Here is a 22306-nt window from a genome sequence, read left to right as displayed (position 1 = left end):
ATGCGAGAACGGAGGGTTCTGGTCACTGGTCACGTGATTATTAATATCTGTCTCTCTACAGCTGTTCTTCTATATACAACAATACAACAGCAATTGCAATAACAGTTATAATACAATACAGTACAATGGCAACAAGACACGAATTCTACCAGACAAACGACGTCCTCACGCTCTCCGTCTTTGTCAAAAACGCGCCGCCCACCGCCGCCGTCGAGATCAGCTCTGACTCTGTAAGTCTGCCTCGACCTCACTTCACCACCTCACCACCTCTAACACCGCCAGATATCCATCTCCTTCGCAGACTACTCCTTCTCTCTCGGCCCTCTCGCCGCAGCCATCGACCCCTCCAAATCCTCCTTCAAAATCCTATCCACAAAGATCGAGTTCAAGCTGCACAAACTCGTCCCCGCCAAATGGGCTGCTCTCGAACGTTCGGATCTTGAGGCTTCCTCTGCTCCTCCCGCCCTGCCCTCCGCCTACCCGTCCAGCAAAGGCGCAAAAGACTGGGACAAGGTCGTGGTCGAGGAGATTGGCGACAAGCAGGAGGAGGTCGAGGGCGGCGACCCTGCCTCGTTCTTCTTCAAGAAGCTGTATGCTGATGCGGACGAGGACACGCGACGGGCGATGATGAAGAGCTATGTCGAGAGCAATGGCACCGCTCTGAGCACGAACTGGTCTGAGGTCAAGAAGGAGACGATGAAGACCAGTCCACCGAGTATGTACTTTCTTATAAGTTTTTGCAGAACTATACTGACACTATCTACAACTCTGCAGGCGGCATGGAAGCCAAAAACTGGGACAAGTAGAACTATCAGCAGTTGCGCTGTGTTGCTTTGGCGTTATGGACATATTGCTTTTCGTAGTGAAAGTATTAGCTTAATCTATCTACAGTTACTTTCTCAGCTTTCTTCCTCCCCGTCCACCAGGTGCTCCTCCACCCATCCCACCCATCCCTCCCATTCCACCCATCCCGCCCATCGCATTCATCATATTCGCCAGACCACCCATCCCACCCGCGCCTCCCGCCATATTCTGCAGCGCCTCCAACCCCTTCATACCCCCCGGAAGCCCCGCCAGTCCCGGCGGCATCTTGCCACTGCTCGCCGCCGCAGCAAGTTGCTCCATACCAGGCATGCCCGCCATCCCCTTGAATATATCATCGTTCACGCCGCCGCCGGTCAGAGCGCTCGAGTGGATCGGGAGCACTTTGCTCATCTTCCATCCGCGGGGGACAGCAGGAGGCTCGGGGATCTCGGACGGAGCACCGGGGATCGGAATCTTGAGTGCGTCGGAGGGCACAGTTGGGTGTTCCTTTAGGAACTCGGCAATTTGTCGATACAGATCGCGCTCTGTTCGATAGTCAGCGTGTAGATTCTTTATAAAACAGTAAACACAATCGAAGAAAGACTTACTGTTCTTTACCCGAGGATTCACAGGCAACTGCGTCTCCGGGTCTTTAAGCATGATTCTCACGCGGCCGGGATTCGCCCAGTCTTTAGGATGCGTTTTCTGAGGCTATCAAAAAGCATTAGCACATCATCACTCACAACCACAACCACAACCACATCACCAACACACCTCCAAAAACGTCCGCATCCCAAGCGCACTGCACGCCTCTGCAATCTTATGCGCCAACGGATTCTCGACCGCCAACTCGGCATTCACCCGTCTTCCTTCCTGATGCGTGCGCGAGGCGTCAAAGTACACAGGATACACAATCTGCCACTCTTTGAACGCCGAGTCGTCCGTGACAAACTGCGACGAGTTCATGCCGGGCGGGATCATGTTCTTCGGCAGAGTTGGCATCTGCTGCTGCTGCTGTTGCTGTTGTCGTGGCCTGCTGCTGCTGCTGCTGCTGCTGCTGGAGGCGGCCGGTGTGAGATTCGCGGGCCCTGCGCCTCCTGTCGACGGAAGCGTGGCGAGCACCTTGCGGGGATCAAAGTCCGCGGGGTCGAAATCAAAATCGTCGATATCGTCTACTTCTTCCAACATCTTTGCTGTTTCTCCAAAAGTACAAAAGCTGAATGAATTGTGAAAGCTGAAGCCTCGCAGAGGCGGCGATGAGAAGTTTGGTGGACGAGTGTTGTGAGCACCGGGGTTTGTACCGATACTCCTCCTCCTACCAACTATCTACATCTGATCTTATACAACTAGTTCGTCAATTATCTATGAAAGAGCGCAATGCCATGGCAGACACTGACTCGTCTGGTGCTGTTTCCAGTGTTTGGGATAGGAACCTCAGTAATGCTCTACCGCGCACACCGACGCAGCCAGAACCAGCTCCAGATCACCCCCAGCAGCACCCCCAGCAGCCCTTCGTCCTCTACCACATCTCCACCAAGCCCAAGAAGCAGGCCCTGACCGAGCACCCGTCCGCGTCGTCTGGAACAGTGTCTACGCACCTCGTTCTCGTGGAGTACGACGGCATCTACGTGCTCGCTCTCGAGGTGCAAGTCTACCGCTCGCCTCTCCACACCACCCTCTTCGTCTCCAAAGCAGACTCGACCGGCTTCTGCAAACTCAACCTCCGCGTCCTCGTCTCCGCCATCCTCCGCGTTCTGCTAACAGCCACCGCAAGACCGGAAATCCCTACCCGCATCTGTCTCTTCGCCCGCGCGCAACCGCAGTATCTCTTCCCAGACTCGGGCTCAAACGGCTTCAAACACGTCCTCTCCGACCGCCAACTTATCCGCTGGTGGATCAAAACTCTCGACCCCCTCCTCTCCCTCTTCACCCCTCCTCCCCTCGCCCGCCTCCTCATCCCCGGCGCCGACAAAGCAGAACTAAAGCCCGCCCTCCAATCCTCCTCCGCCCTCTGGTCCGCCGGCCACATCTTCCACACCGACACCTCCTCGCTCGCGATCGAGACCGTGCCGAACTTCCCCGACGACCCAAAGTCGCGGTTCCTCGACAGTCTTGCGGCCGAGAACCGCGGGAGGGAGACTACGGTCGCGCATTTCTTTGACGAGCTGCAGATGAGGCAGGAGTTTTTGCTGGGGTTTGTTGTGGGGATTATTGGTGTTGAGGGTGTCATTTCTTGCAGCAGCAGCAGCAGCAGCAGTAGTAGTAGTAGCGAAGACGAACATCTCGGCGCGGTGGTGGAGATGAAGACATACACGAGAATCCACGACGCGATCGTGACTGGAAATTACGGATCAATACGCGATACGCGGAATGCCACAGCCGCCGTGCGCATGGCTATGCCTGAGGGCTCGAGGTTTGAAATTATGGGCACTTTGGTCGGGGAAGAGCAGAGTAGGAAAAAGACTGAGCCGGTGAAGACTCCGGCGGTGAATGTGATGAGTGGGATGATGGTTCGGAAACGGGCAAAGCCGCCTAGGGATGTTGCAACTGCTCCTGAACAGACAAAGAAAGCAAAGATAGAAGAGTAGATAGTGTACATAGCAACCACAATCAAACATTAAAAATAGTCCTCAACAAAGCAAAAGACTACTCCTAATCAACCTCGCCAGATACTCACTAATTCCCAACCCCGACTCATCCCCCACAACATTCATCTCCGCCTTCCTCCCCAAAAACAACATCCTCTGCACCTCCGCCCTCATCTCCTTCGCTCCCTCGCAATCCATCCACTCATTCCCCAGCATATTCATCGCCATCCTACGATCCCGCTTCGACAGCCCCGCATAAGCGCTCTCGTACTCGTAGTCGAGCAAGCGCACGCCGATCCATTGTAATCTACCGGCGATCAAAGTAGACGCCTCGTGCACCATCGCTTTACTGCCGTACTTGTATATCCCGAGAATATGGATTCCGTACGGGTCAGAGTCGACTATACCGAGCAGTGGGATTTCGGGATAGGTTTCTGAGATTAGGTGGACGAGGCCGCGGGTTGAGATGTCGGGGTATCCTTTTCCCTACAAGTCTTGTTAGCTCTCGCGCTGAGAAAGATAAGGTCAAGGCAAAGGCGGAGGACAGTGATCAAGAGAGCCCGGCCGACATCAGGCCTGCTACAAAACCCAGCCGAAACAAGAGTCTGAAAAACAGCCTCCTTCTCAACCACTAGCACGTAATCAACCCCATCCAACCCAATCCTCTCATCCGCCGCTTCAATCTCCGGAACCAGCGCCACCTCGCTCCCCGCGCCGACCCTAACGACCTTCCCCTCGCGGTCCTTGACGACAAAGAACCCCGCCATCACTCCCTTGCGCGAGGCAACGACGCCCAGCGCGCGCCGGGGGACAGAGAGAGTCGCCGCGATGTCGTCGACGAATCTGTCGACTTCGGACTGCGCTTTGAAGAGCGCGACGTCGCGGTAGTAGATGTCGCGCTTCGTGACTGTTTTGCTGAATGTGAGGTTCTCGGATATTATGTCGAGGATGCGCATTAGAGCGGCTTTGTTTTCTTTGTTAGACAGCACAGAGACAGAGGAGAGAGTGAACTAACAAACCGAAGCGACGGGCGGAAGAGTGATTTGCACCGGGAAAAGCCACGGTGATGCTCTTCGGTTTTGACGACGGCTTTTTCTCAAATCTATCGAGAGTTGAGTTATATCAACAGAGTAGAGTCAGAACAGACGGTGGAGATACCGGTTCCGTAGACGGATACAGAGAGAGTCGGGGTGCTGGATCATGTCGAGGACGAGGTGCTCTACTCTGTCTAGCAGATGGGCTGAGGATACCTCGGAGTCCGAGATGACTGTTGAAATCAGAGACAATTACAATAAAGTAGAACAGAATACAATGCAATACACACATTCGTCGTCCAAGTCCATGAAGCTGTGAGTTATCAGTTATTGAAAGAAGAAGAGCTGCTGTTGATGTTGAAGAGCAGTTGGGAGGTGATTATGTCAGCGTGGCTCAACCCAACCGCTATCAGCATCACCACATCTCTCCATCGCGGTCTTCTATCCCCACACGATAAGAACAACAGCAGCAGAATGAGCAAAGCAAAGACAGAGGGATCCAGCAGTGTGCAGCACACAGTTCTCTGTCGGCGGTGTCGACTGCCGCTGCGGATGCACGAGCAGATATCTGATCTCGATAGCAACACATTTGATCAGTTTCTATCCAGTGAGTCTGTGTACTTGTTCATATAATCCTGTTCTCTGCTAATCATCATCTCTATTCATTAATCCAGGCTCCGCTCCTATCAATGCAGATCTCGACTTTTCAAAAGAACAGAAAAAAGTCGACTACTACAAAGACCAGCACGGCATCGGCTCTCTCCGCGATCCCTACAGCAAGGACTACCGCAGACCATCAGCAACCGCTCCCGTATCCCCCGCGCCGCTGCGGAGCGTGAACGGCGACTCCTTTGTCTTACTTTCCGACTCTGTGATTTCAAATGCGCGGACGGCGGCGGATGCGGGCGGGATTGTGGGTAACTACGAGGCGATGCTGCGTAGGGATTACTATAGCAATGAGAAGAGAGGGGAGGTGGATGAGACCAGTGCGGCAGAGAATACGGGTGATGAAGAGGATCTGTATGCGCTCTCGAACCGACTAAAGACCTCAGATAAGATCCACGACATCGTGACGTCGAAAAGCGATATCGACCAACCCATCTGCTCCGAGTGCGTGGAACTACTACTCCAAGGGCTGAAGCAGCAGTACGTCGAAATCGTTCGCGACCGGGATATCTACGCCGACTTTCTCAAGCAAGTCAAGGACGAGAAACCGACCGACGAGCAGCAACTCGCGGCCGAGAAAGAGCTGGCAGAGATAATCGCCGAGCAAGAGCGCGTGATGACAGACCTGCATAAAGCAGAGCACGAGCACGCGACTGTCGTGCAGGAGATCAAGGAGCTCGAAAGTCAGTCGCGCGACCTGGACGAGGAGGAGAAGAAGTTTTGGGAGTTGAGGAATAAGTACGCGCAGGAGCTTGATGATTTCTTGGAGGAACGGGATATGGTTAAGATGCAGCTAAAGAGAGATACAGAGATGTATGAAAAGTTGAGAAAGACGAATGTGTATTCTGATATCTTTGCTATTGAAGGTGGATCCGCGGCTGTCGATCGAATGGCTGGTGTTTCTGGGAAGCGGTAACCTCTTTCTTTCTCTATCTTCTCTTCTCTTTTATTTCTTCTTGGGTATGGCGTTGGTGTTGGGTTGATATCTATGATGCAACAAACAGTTTATTAAAATAATGTACAAACTACCAAACATTAAGAAAAACATCAAGAAAGAAAGAATGCAATATCCACCATCCTTGCATTTACCAAACACCTTTATAACTAACTATAACTAACTATACTAACTCTATCAGAAATCAAAATGGGACACCCTCGACCCACATCATAAGTTTTCTAGTCGACTCCATGAGCGTCAAAGTGATGATTGTATGCGGTCCGATTCTCATAAGATGAGCAAAGAATCCCTTATAAAGCGCCATCGGACCCTCGATCTTGACCGTCTTGAAGAAGCAGTCAAACGGACCGGAGTACAAGTTCCCGCGCTGGTTGTACATCCGCGTCATGATGACGTCCCACGGGTTCATGACGATACACACCCCGAAACCGCTGACGGCGCTGGAGAGCAGGTGCTGCGAAGTGCCCTGGGCGACGTTGTACTTGTCGAGCGTGCGCTTGCACCAGTTGTAGATCGGGAGCTGGACGGAGGAACCCGCGCCGGTGCGCATGACGGCGGAACCGCAGCCGCGGTAGAGACCGGAGAAGCCTTCGGATTTGTAGATTGTAGACAGGCCGTGGAAGAGGGAGGTGTAGTGCGTCTGCGTGCCGACTTGCAGGACGGGGGAATATGACTGCATTCTAGTCTTGACGAGGAAGAAGGGCGAACCGGCGATGGCTATTCTTGTTAGACAACAGCTAGAGAGATGAAATTGAAGTAATGCGTACCTCCCATGATACCACTGGTGGCTCCGGAAAACACGTTGATGGCCAGGGTCGAGTCGGAAGGGTCGCCGAGGAACAGTTTGGCGGTCGCCTGTCGGATGGGCTCGTAGAATCCCAGACGACAACCGTTCAGTCCGATTTGATAGACGTACTAGACCATACTTGTCAGTACTCTTACTCATATATAGATGTATGTATACATGTATAAAAACTCACAGCACATCCGAGACCGCGCTGCCAACCCCGCACTCCCTCGTTCTTGAGAATAACACGAAGCGCCTGAAAGAGCCCGGTGTAGACCTTCTTCGCCTGTCCTTTTGACGCCAATTCACCCTGCAACTGCATTCTACACCACACATAAACAAGTCAGCGCTCTGTCTTTCACCACACTAACGTCTTCTAAGAGAGAAAGAACCCACCGAGTCTTTACGATTTCAATCGGATTCGTGACAGTAACGGCACCACAGGCCGCCAGCGCGCCGGCAATGAAGCCGCCGGTACTGCTGAGTTGCTTTTTAGGTGGTTCCTCGGCGGACATGGTGAGGATAGAGAAGAGGGTGAAGAAGAGGAAGTGGAGGAGGAGGAGCTCGGAGGAAGTCGAAACGAGAAAATAAAAATAAAAAAATAAATTTCTCGCCGACATCGGCCTTTTAACTCCGCCGTTGTTTCTGTTGTTGTTTACTGCTTTTCTACTCTTATATGTCTATTATTCTACTGTATAATACTCAATTACTTCTAACAATACTCTCAATATCTTCTTCTTCTCTTCTTCTTCCTCTTCTTATCAGTCTCGTGTGCTTTATATTCCTCCGCTCTCTCAACATCACGTGATCTTGTAAATCCCCGAGCCGCTCTCTTCCTCATCCAGCATCTACACATCCACATCTACATCTACACCTACATCTACATCTCTACGGAGAACAGGAACAGCAGCACAAGATGTCGGCGGTTCCAATAACAAGAGAAATAATATCCAGCTTCCTGCCCTCAAAGTCCTTCTGGAACCACAAAGACGGCACAAAGATCACGTCGATTGATTTCGACGACAGCGGATCGAACCTGCTTTGTTGTGGAGAGGACGAGAGCTTGACTTTGTATGATGCAAAGACCGGCAGGTTTGTATTTCTTCTGTTTCTGCGTTGCGAAAGAGCGACTATCTGACTCTGTATTGTAGATACATGAAACCGCTCTACTCTAAAAAATACGGCTGCCATCTCGCCCGCTTCACCCACAGCTCCACAAACTGCATCCACGCGTCCACAAAAGAAGACGACACGATCCGCTACCTCTCCCTTCACGACAGCAGCTACATCCGCTACTTCAAAGGCCACAAGCAAAAAGTCATCGGCCTCGAAATGTCCCCCTCCGACGACCGCTTCATCTCCTCCTCCCTCGACGGCACCGTCAGAGTATGGGACCTCAGCTCGCAATACAGCCAAGGCATGCTCACCATCCCCTCGCCCGCCTTCGTCGCATTCGACCCCGCCGGCGTCGTCTTTGCCGTCGGATGCGAAGCCACCGCCGAAATCCTGCTCTACGACATGCGCAACTTTGACCGCGAACCATTCGAAGTCTTCACCATCGAGCCCCTCCGCCAGACCCACGCCGACTCCGCGGTCCCGACCCAATGGTCCAAGATCGAGTTCTCAAACGACGGCAAAACTATCCTCATCTCGACTAACGGACCGTCGCATTTCCTCATCGACGCGTTCACGGGACACACTCTCATGCGCTTCACCGGCCATCCTTCAGCTTTATTCACGCCCCAGCGACAATATACTTCTTCCGGAAACACCTGTATCTCCCCCGACGGCCGCTTCGTCTTCTCTGGTACTTCTTAACCTCCATCCCGCTTTACCATATTACCGCCAATACTAAATAGTTTATGCAGGCTCCCACGACAAAAAGGTATACGTCTGGGACATCCAAGCCCCTGTAAGAGACGGCGCGCAAAGACCGATAAAAGTATTCGACTCCCGGCACTCGATCTCCAGCCTGGCCTTCAACCCACGCAACCTCATGCTCGCCACTGCTGATGAAGAGCTCGTATGTAACACACTTCCTTTAAGTCGAGTGGTTTCTATTTTGACGCGATTGCTAACTATCTTGTAGTCATTCTGGTTACCAGACCCAGCTACCATCGAGAAAGCAAAATAACATGCAATTCTTATAACTTAGACTATAGTGTACAATATCAATTCTCAATCCACAAATGGTATCAAAACACACACACACACAAAATTCATAACTCATAACCTCTATTCATACACAATCCCCTCCTCTCTCCCCCACGCCACCAAATCCCCCGCCGTCCCAATCTCCGCCACAACCCCGCCGCCCGCTTTCTTCCCCGCGCCAAACCGCCTCTTCCGCGGATCAATAAGCTTAAACACCAAATCCAAGCTCCGGTACGCGTCAATCTCCGCCTGCGAACTCTCCGCCGCGGCCTTACCCCCGCGCCTACTCGCAGCCCGCGTGTTGCTCCCGCTGCCGACGACCCGTGGTTCGGTCAGGTTTTTCTCGCGGATCAGCCGCTCGGCGAGGTAATGCAGCCAGAGCGTGTTTGTGCGCGGAACGTACAGCGACCAGTCGAATCTCTGTGTTGGTTTTCCGGACCGACGTCGTTGGTTCGAGCTCGTTTCTGACGACGCCGCAGTGCTGTTTTCGTCGGATGAAGATATCTGTGGGAATAACTTTCTCACGAACCGGTAGATGTCGAATTGGTAGTCACCTATGATATATCAATAAATACACTGCTTCAAAAAGAAATTGAGCAGCAACTCACCTCGACCGTTGTATAACGCCGGATCATCCATACTCGAAAACACAACCCCCTCATCCCCACACCTCGCTCTCGACAACGTATAATCAATAATCGTAACCTGGATATTAACTGCATATACCTCCTTCGTGTCCTGCAAACTCAGCTTCTCAATCATATCAGACACCTCAGACTTCTTCCGGTCCAGCACAATGTTTCCCCAGTGCAGATCCCGGTGCTCAAACTCGACCGCCTGCTCTGCTTTCGCAATCGATTTCGCGACCCGCCAAAACACAGTCGCCGCCTCGCGCCACGACTTTAGCTTGAAATGCTCGAGATCTGTACCTCCGTTCTGCAGCATCACGATGCAAAACTTCTGCTCCTCGTCGTAGAAATCTGGACGCTCGTTCTCGCTCTCTTTCAAGTCTGCGTATTGATCCCACAGCGTGAGAAGATGCTCCGGATACTCTCCCTTGACGATATACGCCCCCACAACATCCACAAACCCATCAAACCTCATCATCGTTTTCGAAATCTTCAGCTCGTTACTGATATCCTGGATCGAAGCCTGCTCCATATCTTTCCGTCCAAACGGCATGATCTTCAACACAGTAGACTGCTTCGTGCGCGCGTGCAGCGCGGCATAGACTTCGGAATACGACGCCTCCCCCAGCTTTTGCATAGACCACGTCCGTCGATGCTCCTCGATAAACTGACTGAAATCCTCAATGGTAGGAATCGTACAAAAGTTCAACAACTCCTTCAACTCCGCCTCCTCTTGCTCTCTTATCCGCGCATCCTCAATCTCCTTCTTCATCTCTTCCTCCCGTCGCGCCCGCAGCAGCTCATTCTCCTTTGCATCCTCGCGCTCTTTCTTTTCTTCTCTGACCTCTAAATCCCACGAATTCGTCACCTCCCGCAACGGAGACGAGAGGAGCGGGATAGAATCCCGCCGCGAGCCAGCAGCTGGAATAGGTCGAATAATCGCAATCGGCGCAACTGCTTCCTTTGCAAACGGCTCTTTCGATTCACCTGTCTTTGGTGTCTCGACAAACGAGCTCGATCGCCGAAGCGTCGCAGGCGATTCAGATACCGGCGCCACAGCGACGACCGGTGTGGGCGACTTTGGTCGGGATTCTGTGGGCGCTGCCATCGTCGCGCTCGTTGGAGTTGAGCGTGGTGGCGACACAGGTTTCGGCGCAGAAGGACGTTTAAGAGGACTCGAGAACGCAGCAGGATCATTAGCCCGCACCGGAACCGGCTGCGCGACCAGCGGCGAATGCTCCACCGCCGGCGACGACGACGGCGTAATCTGCTTTGCAACCACTGCCACAGCGGTCGGTTTCCGAGGACGAATCGCAATCTCTCGCGCTGGCATATGCGATCCAGATTCGATTTTGATAATATGTCTTTCCGCATCTTGGAGCTGCTTATCGCCGTGACGCGGGCGCGTCAGCGCTGTCTTTTTCGCTGCTTTGTTGAGGAGCCGGGGAGGAGAGACTGTATATTGTTCTTTTTCCGGCGATTCGGTGATGATAGAAGGAGGTGGATGAGCCGGTGCAAGACGCGTCTCTGCAGGTCGCGGGGGTCGCGTTGGCGGCGTCGCCTGATGCGCAAGCGAGCTGCCACGGGCAGCAAATGTGGGAGCAACCGCGGGCTTTCGCTCTGGTTTATCAATGACTACCACTGGTTTGACAGCAGGTTTCTCAATTGCTGGAGACGTGGCGGTTTGCTTCGGAGGCGCTGGATTAGGCTGCGATAATGGTTTGGCGGCCGGTGTTGACGAGCCGATGATTGCGTCAATGTCGAATTCGAGCTTGAGATCATTGTATACCGAAGTATCCGGCTCGTCTGTAAATAAACTGCGCTCGACAGTAGATTCTCTAGGCGTCTGAAGATCCGTCGTCGGCCGCGCAGTCGTCTCTGCGTCCTCCTTGTCCAAGACCAAATCCAAACACGCCGACAAATCAGAGAAATCAAACTTCTCAGTCTCCGGTATCGAAAGCGCGGTATACTTCGGCCGCGCCGTCTCCTCAGCAACCACCCCGATCGCCGGCGACGAAGGCGGTTCTTCCTCGAACCTGCTCGACAACGCCTGCGGCTCCTGTACCGGCTCAGCTTCACTCTCCGGTGCAGCATCGAACTGCAGCGCAGACGTCTTTGAATTCGCGTTCTTGGTGAGTAGCGGCCGTCTAGGTGATGACGGCAAGGAAGAGACCACGTTGTCGACTTTTGTCTTTAACCTCGCAAACGACGACTTATGACCGAGCGTCCTATTCTCCTGATCGCCCCGTCGACGCGAAGCCGCTGTCCCAGTCGCAGTCGCAGAACTTTTCTGCCCACGCTTCTTCAACGGCGACGACTCAAACGCCGACGACAAAAGCCCATCGCTCGGCTGCTCCCCGCTGCTGCTGCTACCTCCCTTCGTTTTCCGAAAAAGACCCGGAAACAACGCTTTCTTCACCGGACTCGCGCTGCCCCAGAGCTCAGAATCAGTCAATCCCTGCACATGCGCCGTCGTATGCGCGCGTCGTCCATAAGTCCGCTTCGGCGCCGCTGCCGACGACGATGACGATGTTGGAAGCGACATTGCGTGTTGGTTGAACGAAGGAGGAGATTACAAGTGAGGAGAAGCAAGCGAGCGACGGGGAGACAAAGACAACAAAAGGGTTTGTTTACATTTTAGAGTTTAACCGTAAACTCTAATCGTTCAGGCACACGTCCTCGAGAAGCCACATTCCTCCCTGCCGCGGTGGCTGAGGGCGATCTTGTACGTTCTCGAGCGCGTTTTGTCTACGTACAGATATCGTAAATATATAAGAAATAGTTGTATGAAGTAAGGACTGCGATACGAAGTAATTGAGTAGAAAAAGACAAAAGAAAAGAAGACTGAAACGTGCGCGGATTCGCGTCCATCGCGATTGCGCGTCGACGCGTCCTTGTTTTATCTCTCCGCCGACACGACGACCTTTAATCCCATTAAAGTTGGTCTGCCCCCGAAAAGGAGCTTTCGCCTTAATCTAGCTGCAGGAACTCGCTCTCTCTCGCCCTGTGTGCTGAAGTCAATCATCGTCGCATACTGCACTCTACGCGTCATATCTAGATCTATAGCGATAAATGATAAATGCATTCTCGATAACAGCTATATACACTACCTCCCTCTCTACGCAAAGTACGTCCGCCACAACACACCCTCCAGATCCTCCAACTGCTCCTTATCAAACACCTTCACGTCAACATGCCACGTATCCTGCCTCGTCTTTTTAAACTCTCCCAGCGCAGTCTTCACGCTCCGTCCCACCATCCCTGGATCGTTCGCCGCCTTGTTCGCCAACGTAGCCAGCACAGACGGCATCCACTCCGGCGGCGGGGATTGATACGGAAACGCCTGCACCAGCGCCGATAAACCCAGCACCGCAGCATGTCGCGTCAGGATGATATTGTTGTACTCCACGCTCGGCGTCGACGGCCGCGAACTAAACGCGCTCGCCGGTCCCGCCGACGACGACTTCAAAGGCTGCACGCTTCCACTCCGACTTGTGTCCCCGCTACCTCGCCCCGGACGCCCGGGCATCGGATTATCCTGCAACGCCTTTGTAAACTTCTTCTGCAGCTTCGTGATCACCAACCCCCTGAACCGCGCCGGCGAGCACCGAATCATGCCCGACAGCGTCGTCGCGGCCGTATCCCGGACTTCCAGCTGCGGATCAGAAAGCAGGTCTGAAACGCAATCAAACAGCCGTCGGCGATCAAGATTCGACAGCTTGAAAAGTTGCCGGAAATAAAACACCTGCGCGAGCGCAAGCACGCGTAGCCGCTGGTGCCAGGTGCTGGACTTTGACGCAATCTCGATTATACCGTCAATCATATCCTTGATCAGATTACTAGGCCACGGCACATTTCCAAAGTTCTTAAACATCGTCACCGCGAGCGAAATCACCTCCGCGTCTTCTTTGATATCCAGCAGGTTCAAAAGCTCCGGCAAAATCAGTTTGGGAAAAAATGGCAAAAGCTCTGGACACGAGCATGACTGCAGCCACGTATTGAACCAGATCATCACCGTCTTTCCACCATTAGTGTACGACGACGTCTCTTGCAGCGGCGCCCGCTCCTGTCGCCAAATAGCCAGCTGCTTGAAAACACCCTCAATCAGCTCCCGACGCGCCTCGTCCGGAACAAACGGGATCACACCCAGTGGCCCTGCTGCTCGGTTTTCTTCAAGAAGTATTTTCACGCTTCTGAATGACTCTGAATACCGCGATCGACTGATCGTACCCAACGTCCGTCCTATCTCCTCCCGAACACCTACACACCACAAGTCAGCAACAATCCCAATCTGCCCTGTAATATAAGTATAGCGCACCTTTATAATCGTGATCTAAATGAGCCAGAAAATCCTTCATAATCGGCTCCTCAATCTGGAAACTCCATGCCTCCTTTGCAATCAGCCTCCGCAGAAGCGATATCCGAGAACTTTCTTTGAACGCTGCATTTGACGACGCGTCAATTCTCACACTCGCCAGTTTCGTCAGAATCGGCCAAATAGCTCGCGGGTCGACAGAGGCCTGTAATTGAACAAAAATTAGTAACTGACGAAAGCTCAGGAAAATAACTAAGATACTCACAGAGAAAAACGATATGCAACCAGTCCAGTACCCAACCGTTTCAGGAGTAAGCCCGTCCTCAACAACCTTGTCTAGCACAGGAAGTGCAACCTCGATCGCCTTCAACTGAAACTCGCGACTGAGAGGCTCAGACAGCAAGCCACCGATAAGTTCGGCCGTCGCCCGATGATGATTTTTGTCCTTGCCATCGCCGTAGAGATTGTGGATGATCTCAACCATATCTTCAAACGTGAGCTTTGCAAACCCTTCGTGCACGATCGCGTACACTATCGCCGCAAACATCGCGTAGATGCTTCTAAACACATCATGCTCTGTTCGCGATGGCTCTTCCAAGAGAATCTCACAAAACTTCTCAAACCACGCTCGATCCACAGTCTCGCCGATCGCCCTCATCGTCTCGCGATCGCTATCTTTGAATTGAAGATCAAGCCCAGGTTTGGGATTCGCCTCTGCAGTAAACGACTTGCCCCACACAAGCCACCCCGGTCTATCCAAATCTCGCACAAAGTAATCCGCTTCAGGACTCTTGAACTGTTCGATAAATTTGGCCGAGAAATCCGGGTCATCCTGATCAACAGGCACGGTAATCACTCCAACATCCTTGAAATCACCCTGCAAGAGCTTCCGCACATCATAGCCAACCAACGCTTTCCCAATCACCGACGTGAACAACTTAAGAGCGCCCTGCACAAACGAAAACCGAATATAAGGATGATTATCAATCGCTCCCTTGAAGAAAATGACTCCCAACTCAGCAGGCTCATTTTCTCGCAAAAGCGAAAGACCACCGGTAAGCATAGTCGAAATCATAAACGTGATCCGCCAGTGCGTCTCCGCTTTCTGCAACTTCATAAGCTCTGCTTCGAGCACGTCAATCTTCGCCCGAGTATCCTCCGCCCGCTTGAGATTGCGAGTATTTGCAAACCCAAGACGCGCCGAAAGATCACGCTCTGGCTTGATCTGACTGACGAATTTCTCGTAATCATCAGAGTAGTATAGCTTTTTCGGGGTCATCCTTGTCGTCAGCGCAAACTGGAGAATCAAGTTCCGGGCTAAGTCATGGATCGACAGCTTGTCTGCTTTCGCGGCCGCCAGCAACGCTATTCCGTAGTCTGGGAAAACCCGCGGATCGCGCGAAACAAAGCGACGGATGCCGTCCAGGTACAGCGTGTGCATCGCACCTTTAGCACAATCGTATTCTTTTGCCGCGACGGCGTTGTTGAGCTCCTCGATAAGTTTGGGGGCAAGCAGGATTCTTGATTTCATAACGGTACGGATAGCAGCTTGCAGTGCCTGCTGAGACTGTCGTCGGTTCTTCGTGTAGCGCGACAGCGAACTTTGAACAAGGTCGAGGAGAAGCACCTTGTCCAGCTGCGAAGTCTTGCGAGGTCCGCTATTGTGCTTCACCCGCTGAAGATGGTAAATGTGAGCCCGACGCGCTAGCAAGTAGCGGGGATACTGCTTCCTTCTGCCCGAGATTTTGTAGTTGCGCGTATCGACAATGTACGACCGAACATACGTATCCAGAAGTTTCAGACTGTGTTCGCAGCCAATGTCAATAAACCAGACTCTCGTGACTGTCGCAAGATTCCGAATTGCAGTCACTTCGTCCTCTTTGTTCTTCTGCAGATAGGTATGCAAGTCATGAATCAACCAACCCAGCTTCTCGTGGATCTCATGAACCTTTATGTACCTAGGATCGTCTTTCTTATCTTCGAAAAAGTATCCAATCGGATACGTAAAGAGTTTCTTGATCGACAGAGCTTCCTCATCATCTTCATCTTCCTCTTCCTCCATCTCTGCTTCTGCGCCCAACTCCAGGTCGTCTTCCTCCGAGATGTATTCGCCAGAATCGGTCATTTCGACGTCTCCGCTATTATCGTCCTCTTCGATAGACACCTCGGCAGACGCACCACTCGCCGAAACCTGCGCAGGATCGTACAGCACCGACGCTCCGGAGATAATCATCCGCAAGTAACCCAGTTGCTTTGCGATTTCTTCCGACCAGTCTTGCTGCAGCTTGGGTCCTCCTTCCATCAACCGGCGAATTTCAGACATTGAATACTCTGCGCCGTCCTCATATACCCTGACAGCCAAAGTGACTTGGTCATCGGTCGGAACATGCCACTTTAGTTTCAGACCGGTCGACGGGTCAGTTTGCTTTCCCCAATCTTCAACGGTGAATCCTCCTTTTGCGGAATATTCCTCTTCATTAAGAAGCCTGCTATCAGAATGATAGACATTTGTCAACGCATAGATTGTGTGATGCACAAGAAATGATGAGTGCACGCTTGCAGCACCATAAGTCCTTTCACGCAGATACACCAGCAAGTCTAGAAGCTCATCGGAGTAGTTGAGCAATACGTCTCCAGCGGTCCACACGGCCTTGCGGAACATGGACAGATACCATACCAAAGACCGGTCTTTTGGCGCCACATCCTGAGATTTACTCTGCCCCGCCTGGTTCTCGTCAATCTCCTCTCGGATGTTGCCGACCAGAACTGGAAACAGTTTGTGGAAGGTTCTCTCCGGGTGCGTCTTACACAGGCATGATAGAAGATTGCTGATGGCATCAGCAGCCTGCGGAATGATATGATTTGTCACAAATGTGATGAACTTGTCTAGAATCAAATCAAACAGTTCGTCTGACAGCGCGCCTAGGACAACCGTGAATGTCGCCGGAAGCATGTTGACGGCATTCTGTTCTGGTGCAGCGCGTGAGTTGCTCGAGGAAGCATCTGGCAGGTTCTCCAACAGAGAAAAGATCCGTCCCATGAATGACAGCATGAACTCGCCGAAAGTGGCTGTTGACGATTTGAGGACGGCGATCTCGTCTTCATCACCTAGTGGAGGTAAGGTGCTGCTGTCGTTTTCTAAAGACTCTATCGCACCTGTGATGTACTCCATAGCAAGTGCAGACCCACATCCTTCACTGAGATCGGCAAACGGGACATAAGATGCAACGCTCTGAATAAATGCTAACGACTGAACTGTTTTCGTGAGGTCATTGGCGTCGATTCCAGGTAATGCCAATCCAAGAAGGGCAGTCACATGCGTGCGGAAAGGCTTGTTCTGGATTATTGTTTGCGAAAGTAGAGTGAGTGTCTTTAGAGATGTGATTGTCCGGTGCGTCTCGACGAGTCCTTGTAATGAGGCGTAGCTCTGGGCTAGGACGACCGGTAGAATGATATCCGGCTCCAAGACAGCAAGGTTCTGTAGCGCTGCTTGACAGTACATCGCGGCAGTTGCACTCTTTGCATAGATTCCCATAAGCACGACATCTTTTAATGTCAATACAAACTCACGCTTTAGCTCGGGACTCAGTCGGCGATCCTCGGGGGTGCTCAGCTCTCCAGACTGTTCTCTATGCCAGCGAAGCACAAAGAAATCTGTAAGACTCTGGACAAACTGAGCTAAATGCTTCGTCCACACGCCAGAGTTGGATGGATGGAAGAAAGTCTCGACTGACTGGATGAGACCCTGTAAGCCGCGAAGGGCGGAGCTGCAGTCGCTTCGGTCTGGCAGCTCTCCGAGACAATATGGTGACAAGGAGTATATGATCCACCGGGCCAGAGGTCGCGCAGCGCGACTTTTCTTAGCTTCATATCCCTGAGGGTAGCCTTCGGTGTTGACGTATGGTGAGCCCGCGCGTCCGATAGGGATCTCGAATAGACGCAAGGCACAGGTAAGCATGACGGCCGTCTGCTCTTTGGTGTAGATTCCGATTGCTGAGAAGGGGATATGCGCCTCGATTAGATGACCGGATGCAACGCGCGACAATATATCGATAATGATGAGATCGTATGATTGCGAGCGAGGATTGAGGGTCCAGAGATGAAAGAGCACTAAGAGATGAGTTAGTGAACTAAAGAAAGACTAGAATTAAGATAAAGGTAGATACCAGGTAGCCATTGCTGAGGATATAGATCTGGACGATCCTCGGGAGTGAACTCGGTGGGGATCAATGCGTCAAAGATGGTTGCAACTTGCAGAGCCGCGCTGGGATCGGAGGTGTTGAAGAGCGGAAGCAACTCGTCCAAGATCTCAAGAGTAGCATCAGGGGCGAAGAACCTGCGGGCAAAGATCGCCACTTTCGACAGCATCGCCATATCTTTCTCGGAATCTCTTATTGAGCCGACGAGCAGATCTGGGAAGGCAATGGCTTTCATCTCGCGGAAGAGTGGGCGCCAGTCGAGAGTGAGCTTGGAGCGGTCGACGAACGAGCGCTTTTGGGCGAGGGTGATGAACATGCGGGAGAAGGTATCGGACGAGCTGAGAGCTACACCCTGGACGAGAGCTAGCTCGTAGTATACGGCGGCCAGACGGGTGCGGGTCGAGATCGGCATGTCGAACTTGAGCTGGAGCCAGGAGCGCAGCTCGCGGGTCCAGTGGACGAGAGGCGCGACGGCGGCGGTCTCGACGGTCATGGAGACGTAGATGGACTCGACGATATGGTTGAGATGCTGGAGAGGGACGTCATCAGACTCGACAGGGAAGGGGAGAAGAGATGTGTAGGGAAAAGTCCGGGGCTTGCGAATGTCGGGGTCGGATGAGGGCGAGCGGGCGCGGGAGAAGGGCAGGGTCGGCGAGGATACGGGCGCGACGGTCGCGAGGAGGGAGTCCTCCATGGTGAAGATGAATGCGATGCAGGTAGAAGAAGATGCAGAGAAGAGGAGGAGAGGAGGAGAGGAGGAGAAGAAGAGAAGAAGGCGGATGATGACAAAAGCCCAGACGACCGAGGGCACGGCTGATTGAGCGGGTGCGAAAGACGTAATTGCAGACAGTTGACTACGTGCGGCGGCGCTTACTGAGTCAAATGCCTGGCCTGATATTCGTTGTTTGTTTACCACCGAATAGTAGATATTTATAAGACAGTTGTTGTATTCTATATCTATCGTTATTGCTCTTATTGTTGATTTTACTAATCTGTGGTTAGCAGGACCGGTCTGACGCGTCTGACTTTACTACTACCGCCGCAACTGCCCTGCAGCAAACACACCAGCGACAGCACACTTTGCTCTGAATTATCCAAACACTCTTCTGACTCTCTCTCGTCATTTCTGACTACAAATCTCAAACTTCTTCAAAACAGAACGCAAATCCAACCAAGTCTTCATCAATTCAATCCGCGCACGTGAATCTCCCCGATAGGATCTCTCACGTGACTTCGGAGGCGTAAGGTTGGCGTCAGAGATCTCCCAAAGCTGTAAAAATCGCGTCCGACGCCTTCTACAAGCCTTCGAGACCGTCAGCTTTTTTTCTATACAGCAGACCCCGGCCGAGATATTCTTCAGAGCAGGACTCCTTTCTACAGTTATAGAAATGCGGATATCGTTTCTGTCTGCTATTGCTCTTGTAGCCTCGTTGGCTTCGTCGACCTCGGTATGGATATCCTCCCTCCTCGTTACTGCAACGTGTTCTCCTTGCTCTCCTACTTTTTCTGACATCCCCCAATTTTTCAGGCAATCGACGAATTTTCACAGTCAACATACGACATCTCCGCAATTGACACTGCCAACGCTGAGAAGCTGCGTCCCTTGCTGCACGACATCGTCACCACCTCCGACTTCTTTCGATACTACCGTCTCGACCTCTTTGGACGACCATGTCTCTTCTGGGACGACGAAGGCATATGCGGCAACCGTGCCTGCGCTGTCGACACAATCGACGACGAAGAAGGTCTTCCTGAGATCTGGAGGTCCGAGTATCTCGGCAAACTGAGCTCGGGATCCGCCATTGACTCCGAGGCTGAATTCCTAGACGAAGCCTTTGGTGACGCCGAGATGAGCTGCGTCAAGGACGAAGATGCTCTCAACACGAAGCCAAAGGACTACTGCGTTCCCGAGGACGAGACCGGAGACGGTCCCGGGGTTTACGTCTCCCTGGTTGACAACCCCGAGCGATATACTGGCTACATTGGCAAACACCCCAACATGGTCTGGAACGAGATCTACAAGCAAAACTGTTTTGCCGAGGAGGTTGCCGACAACGCCATCGCCTCAAACAGCGCAGAGGTAGGCTCGATCGTGTCAGACACCTGCGTGGAGCGCCGCATGTTCTACAAGGTCATCTCGGGCATGCACGCCAGTGTGGCAATCCACCTCTGCAACGAATACCTAAACTACGACACCGGCGAATGGGGCCCGAATCTAGAATGCTACATGAAAAAAGTCGGCGACCACCCGGATCGCGTGTCGAACGTGTACTTCAACTACGCGCTTGTTTCAAAAGCGGTCGCAAAGCTCAGACACTATCTCGAAGACTTCACCTTCTGTACCGACGCGCAGGGCTACGACACCGAGACGCGCCGCAAGATGCTCAAGATCGCGATCGAGGCCGACAAATCCGTGCCTGACCTGGTCGACACTTCAAAACTCTTCAAAAGCCCTCAGCTCAAGGAAGAGTTCCGACAAAAGTTCGTCAACGTTTCTCGCATCGTCGACTGCACTGGATGCGACAAATGCCGCTTATGGGGTAAGCTCCAAGTCACGGGCTACGCGACTGCCATGAAAATCCTATTCGAGCTGCCTGATAGCGGTCAGGGCGAGGCGATCCAACTCCGTCGCATGGAAATGGTCGCTCTCATCAACACCTACGATCGTCTCTCAAAATCCATTGCCGCGATCGACTCCTTCCGAACAATGCTCGCCAACCCCGACGGCCTTCCTGACAGCACAGAAGAGCCCTCGATTTCCGAAGAAGAAACCCGACCGCCACCCAAAAAACACAACAACAAATCATTCTCGGCCGACTACGACAGCGAATGGCAAAACGCATGGGAAGCCATCAAATTCATCCTCCGCAGCTACGTCGAGTTCCCGCAAAACCTCTGGCGCATGTTTATCTACTACTCAAACAAATGGTGGACAAAGTTCAACGGCCGTGCACTCATCCTCGAAAAACAGCGATACGAGCAATTCATCGCTGCACAGGAAGCAGCTCATGCTGCTCAAGCAGGCGGTCATGGGCTTGACGATTTAACAGCGCAGCAGTGGCATCGCGACGAGCTATAAATTTCGTGTGTTTTTATTTTTTTTCTTCTGTTGTCATAGCTCATGAGTTGGTAATGTTGGGTAGATTATAGAAAGTACGATTGCTGTCATTGATGTGTTGAAGCGACTCTGTGATGTAAAATGTTCTGAAGTAGACGTTAGTAAATATCAATCATTCCAATTCCTCATATTCACTTGCCAGAGTAGTAAGAAGCAATAAAAAAATAATCAAAATATAATTCAGCAAAAACACAGCAAAAAAATAATCAAATGCGTCAGCCCGGAGTCGAACCGGGGGCTCGTCGATGGCAACGACGAATTTTACCGCTAAACCACTAACGCCTGATATATGTTTTCCAACGGTATTGACCACTAAGAGCTAACCTACATTTCGAGAGCGATCTCCTGATAGCAATGCTTGACCTTAATACGTTCTTGACTCGATTCTACGCAGCTATCTGCTTGAACTCGAATCCAGTCTATAAGACCGGAAACCAATATTTTATCTAAATATCGTTATTCCTACACCTGGCAATAATGTCTTCAACGAACAATGACTCATCCCTCTTCGACGGCGAGCGTGACGAACCCACCGGTAGGACGTTTTTCAATTTTCTGGAGATCACGCGCCTGCATATGCGTCTGGACGAGGTCAAGGATGACGAGCGCAAGATTATCTATGTTTGCAGTCGCCTGACTGGCACGGCGCGGGAATGAACTTCTGACTACTTGAACGATCTCGACTACGTCTTTCCATCGTATGAGCAGTTCATCAAAGACTTTACACTGAGATTCCTGCCGCCTGACGCCGAATATATTCTTGAGAGGGCGTTCTATGAGGCTCGTCAGACCACGTCGGTCTCGGAATATAACAGGGAGTTTGGCCAGATCGTGCTTTACCTTCCAAAGCCTGCGTCCCAGTACGCCTTGAGCCGCTATATCCTGGGTCTCCAGGATGATATCCAGTTCCTTGTGCTGCGGGGGCACCCCACTATACTTCGGGACGCTATGTACTCGGCTCTGAGTGTGGAGAAGCTGACGCCCCGTTCGCGCGCCGAATGCCGCGGCTTAGCCCCTGTGCGTTCTGCAGCAGTAGTCGAGTACAGCGAAAGCT

The 22306-nt window shown here is 52.2% G+C and overlaps 10 protein-coding genes and 1 non-coding gene across 11 annotated transcripts; 5 read left to right on the top strand and 6 right to left on the bottom strand.

Annotated features, from left to right (window-relative positions):
* Positions 1-125: 125 nt before the first annotated feature.
* BZA70DRAFT_286419 (SGS-domain-containing protein) lies at positions 126-806 on the top strand (the record flags this gene model as incomplete). The annotated part of the gene is made up of 3 exons (XM_064913862.1): positions 126-230; positions 283-715; positions 775-806. 3 exons carry the CDS (start codon positions 126-128, stop codon positions 804-806), a joined length of 570 nt encoding a protein of 189 aa, XP_064770073.1.
* BZA70DRAFT_300515 (signal recognition particle, SRP19 subunit) lies at positions 534-1992 on the bottom strand (the record flags this gene model as incomplete). The annotated part of the gene is made up of 3 exons (XM_064914709.1): positions 534-1349; positions 1413-1515; positions 1579-1992. The coding sequence occupies 3 exons, from the start codon at positions 1990-1992 to the stop codon at positions 892-894; spliced, it is 975 nt and encodes a 324-aa protein (XP_064770072.1). The 3' UTR covers positions 534-891.
* Positions 1993-2186: 194 nt separating this feature from the next.
* Positions 2187-3392, top strand: BZA70DRAFT_264440 (histone acetylation protein-domain-containing protein; the record flags this gene model as incomplete). Its single annotated transcript, XM_064910904.1, has 1 exon — positions 2187-3392. The coding sequence occupies one exon, from the start codon at positions 2187-2189 to the stop codon at positions 3390-3392; it is 1206 nt and encodes a 401-aa protein (XP_064770071.1).
* A 42-nt stretch (positions 3393-3434) lies between these two features.
* Positions 3435-4735, bottom strand: BZA70DRAFT_286416 (Spo11/DNA topoisomerase VI subunit A; the record flags this gene model as incomplete). The annotated part of the gene is made up of 5 exons (XM_064913861.1): positions 3435-3878; positions 3938-4356; positions 4412-4494; positions 4551-4659; positions 4717-4735. The coding sequence occupies 5 exons, from the start codon at positions 4733-4735 to the stop codon at positions 3435-3437; spliced, it is 1074 nt and encodes a 357-aa protein (XP_064770070.1).
* A 129-nt stretch (positions 4736-4864) lies between these two features.
* Positions 4865-6075, top strand: BZA70DRAFT_270249 (autophagy protein Apg6-domain-containing protein). The gene is made up of 2 exons (XM_064911275.1): positions 4865-5033; positions 5101-6075. Exons 1-2 carry the CDS (start codon positions 4901-4903, stop codon positions 6006-6008), a joined length of 1041 nt encoding a protein of 346 aa, XP_064770069.1. The 5' UTR covers positions 4865-4900; the 3' UTR covers positions 6009-6075.
* BZA70DRAFT_270246 (mitochondrial carrier domain-containing protein) lies at positions 6076-7401 on the bottom strand. The gene is made up of 4 exons (XM_064911274.1): positions 7234-7401; positions 7031-7160; positions 6818-6965; positions 6076-6767 (listed from the first exon to the last, which is right to left on the bottom strand). The coding sequence occupies exons 1-4, from the start codon at positions 7350-7352 to the stop codon at positions 6232-6234; spliced, it is 933 nt and encodes a 310-aa protein (XP_064770068.1). The 5' UTR covers positions 7353-7401; the 3' UTR covers positions 6076-6231.
* A 116-nt stretch (positions 7402-7517) lies between these two features.
* On the top strand, positions 7518-9109 carry BZA70DRAFT_1283 (WD40-repeat-containing domain protein). Its single transcript, XM_064909549.1, has 4 exons — positions 7518-7929; positions 7989-8644; positions 8706-8860; positions 8927-9109. The coding sequence occupies exons 1-4, from the start codon at positions 7754-7756 to the stop codon at positions 8969-8971; spliced, it is 1032 nt and encodes a 343-aa protein (XP_064770067.1). The 5' UTR covers positions 7518-7753; the 3' UTR covers positions 8972-9109.
* BZA70DRAFT_234522 (uncharacterized protein) lies at positions 9073-10392 on the bottom strand (the record flags this gene model as incomplete). The annotated part of the gene is made up of 3 exons (XM_064910299.1): positions 9073-9448; positions 9509-9545; positions 9600-10392. The coding sequence occupies 3 exons, from the start codon at positions 10390-10392 to the stop codon at positions 9073-9075; spliced, it is 1206 nt and encodes a 401-aa protein (XP_064770066.1).
* Positions 10393-12685: 2293 nt separating this feature from the next.
* BZA70DRAFT_292430 (putative proteasome activator subunit 4) lies at positions 12686-18893 on the bottom strand. Its single transcript, XM_064914377.1, has 4 exons — positions 18102-18893; positions 14201-18045; positions 13939-14140; positions 12686-13880 (listed from the first exon to the last, which is right to left on the bottom strand). Exons 1-4 carry the CDS (start codon positions 18826-18828, stop codon positions 12739-12741), a joined length of 5916 nt encoding a protein of 1971 aa, XP_064770065.1. The 5' UTR covers positions 18829-18893; the 3' UTR covers positions 12686-12738.
* A 629-nt stretch (positions 18894-19522) lies between these two features.
* BZA70DRAFT_286410 (endoplasmic reticulum Oxidoreductin 1) lies at positions 19523-21213 on the top strand (the record flags this gene model as incomplete). The annotated part of the gene is made up of 2 exons (XM_064913860.1): positions 19523-19582; positions 19663-21213. 2 exons carry the CDS (start codon positions 19523-19525, stop codon positions 21211-21213), a joined length of 1611 nt encoding a protein of 536 aa, XP_064770064.1.
* Positions 21214-21463: 250 nt separating this feature from the next.
* BZA70DRAFT_t1 lies at positions 21464-21534 on the bottom strand. The gene has a single exon. It is a non-coding gene; the product is annotated as a tRNA-Gly (tRNA).
* Between the last annotated feature and the right edge of the window lie 772 nt (positions 21535-22306).

Source organism: Myxozyma melibiosi (assembly GCF_037950935.1).
Source record: "Myxozyma melibiosi strain Phaff 52-87 chromosome Unknown BZA70scaffold_1, whole genome shotgun sequence".
Taxonomy (NCBI): Eukaryota; Fungi; Ascomycota; class Lipomycetes; order Lipomycetales; family Lipomycetaceae; genus Myxozyma; species Myxozyma melibiosi.
The sequence above is the reverse complement of the archived record's forward strand: the minus strand, read 5'-3'. Positions and strand labels throughout refer to the sequence as shown.

Bases quoted from the DNA above. Each gene is read 5' to 3' on its own strand.
- BZA70DRAFT_270249 (XM_064911275.1), top strand. From the start codon at position 4,901: ATGAGCAAAGCAAAGACAGAGGGATCCAGCAGTGTGCAGCACACAGTT. The intron at 5,034-5,100 runs GTGAGTCTGTGT...TCATTAATCCAG, and splicing joins ATTTGATCAGTTTCTATCCA to GCTCCGCTCCTATCAATGCA.
- BZA70DRAFT_270246 (XM_064911274.1), bottom strand. From the start codon at position 7,352: ATGTCCGCCGAGGAACCACCTAAAAAGCAACTCAGCAGTACCGGCGGC. The intron at 7,161-7,233 runs GTGGGTTCTTTC...TGTGTGGTGTAG, and splicing joins ATTGAAATCGTAAAGACTCG to AATGCAGTTGCAGGGTGAAT. The intron at 6,768-6,817 runs GTACGCATTACT...TAACAAGAATAG, and splicing joins CACCAGTGGTATCATGGGAG to CCATCGCCGGTTCGCCCTTC.
- BZA70DRAFT_1283 (XM_064909549.1), top strand. From the start codon at position 7,754: ATGTCGGCGGTTCCAATAACAAGAGAAATAATATCCAGCTTCCTGCCC. The intron at 8,645-8,705 runs GTACTTCTTAAC...TAGTTTATGCAG, and splicing joins CGGCCGCTTCGTCTTCTCTG to GCTCCCACGACAAAAAGGTA. The intron at 8,861-8,926 runs GTATGTAACACA...ACTATCTTGTAG, and splicing joins CCACTGCTGATGAAGAGCTC to TCATTCTGGTTACCAGACCC.
- BZA70DRAFT_292430 (XM_064914377.1), bottom strand. From the start codon at position 18,828: ATGGAGGACTCCCTCCTCGCGACCGTCGCGCCCGTATCCTCGCCGACC. The intron at 14,141-14,200 runs GTGAGTATCTTA...GTTCAATTACAG, and splicing joins GTTGCATATCGTTTTTCTCT to GCCTCTGTCGACCCGCGAGC. The intron at 13,881-13,938 runs GTGCGCTATACT...TGTGGTGTGTAG, and splicing joins TTTAGATCACGATTATAAAG to GTGTTCGGGAGGAGATAGGA.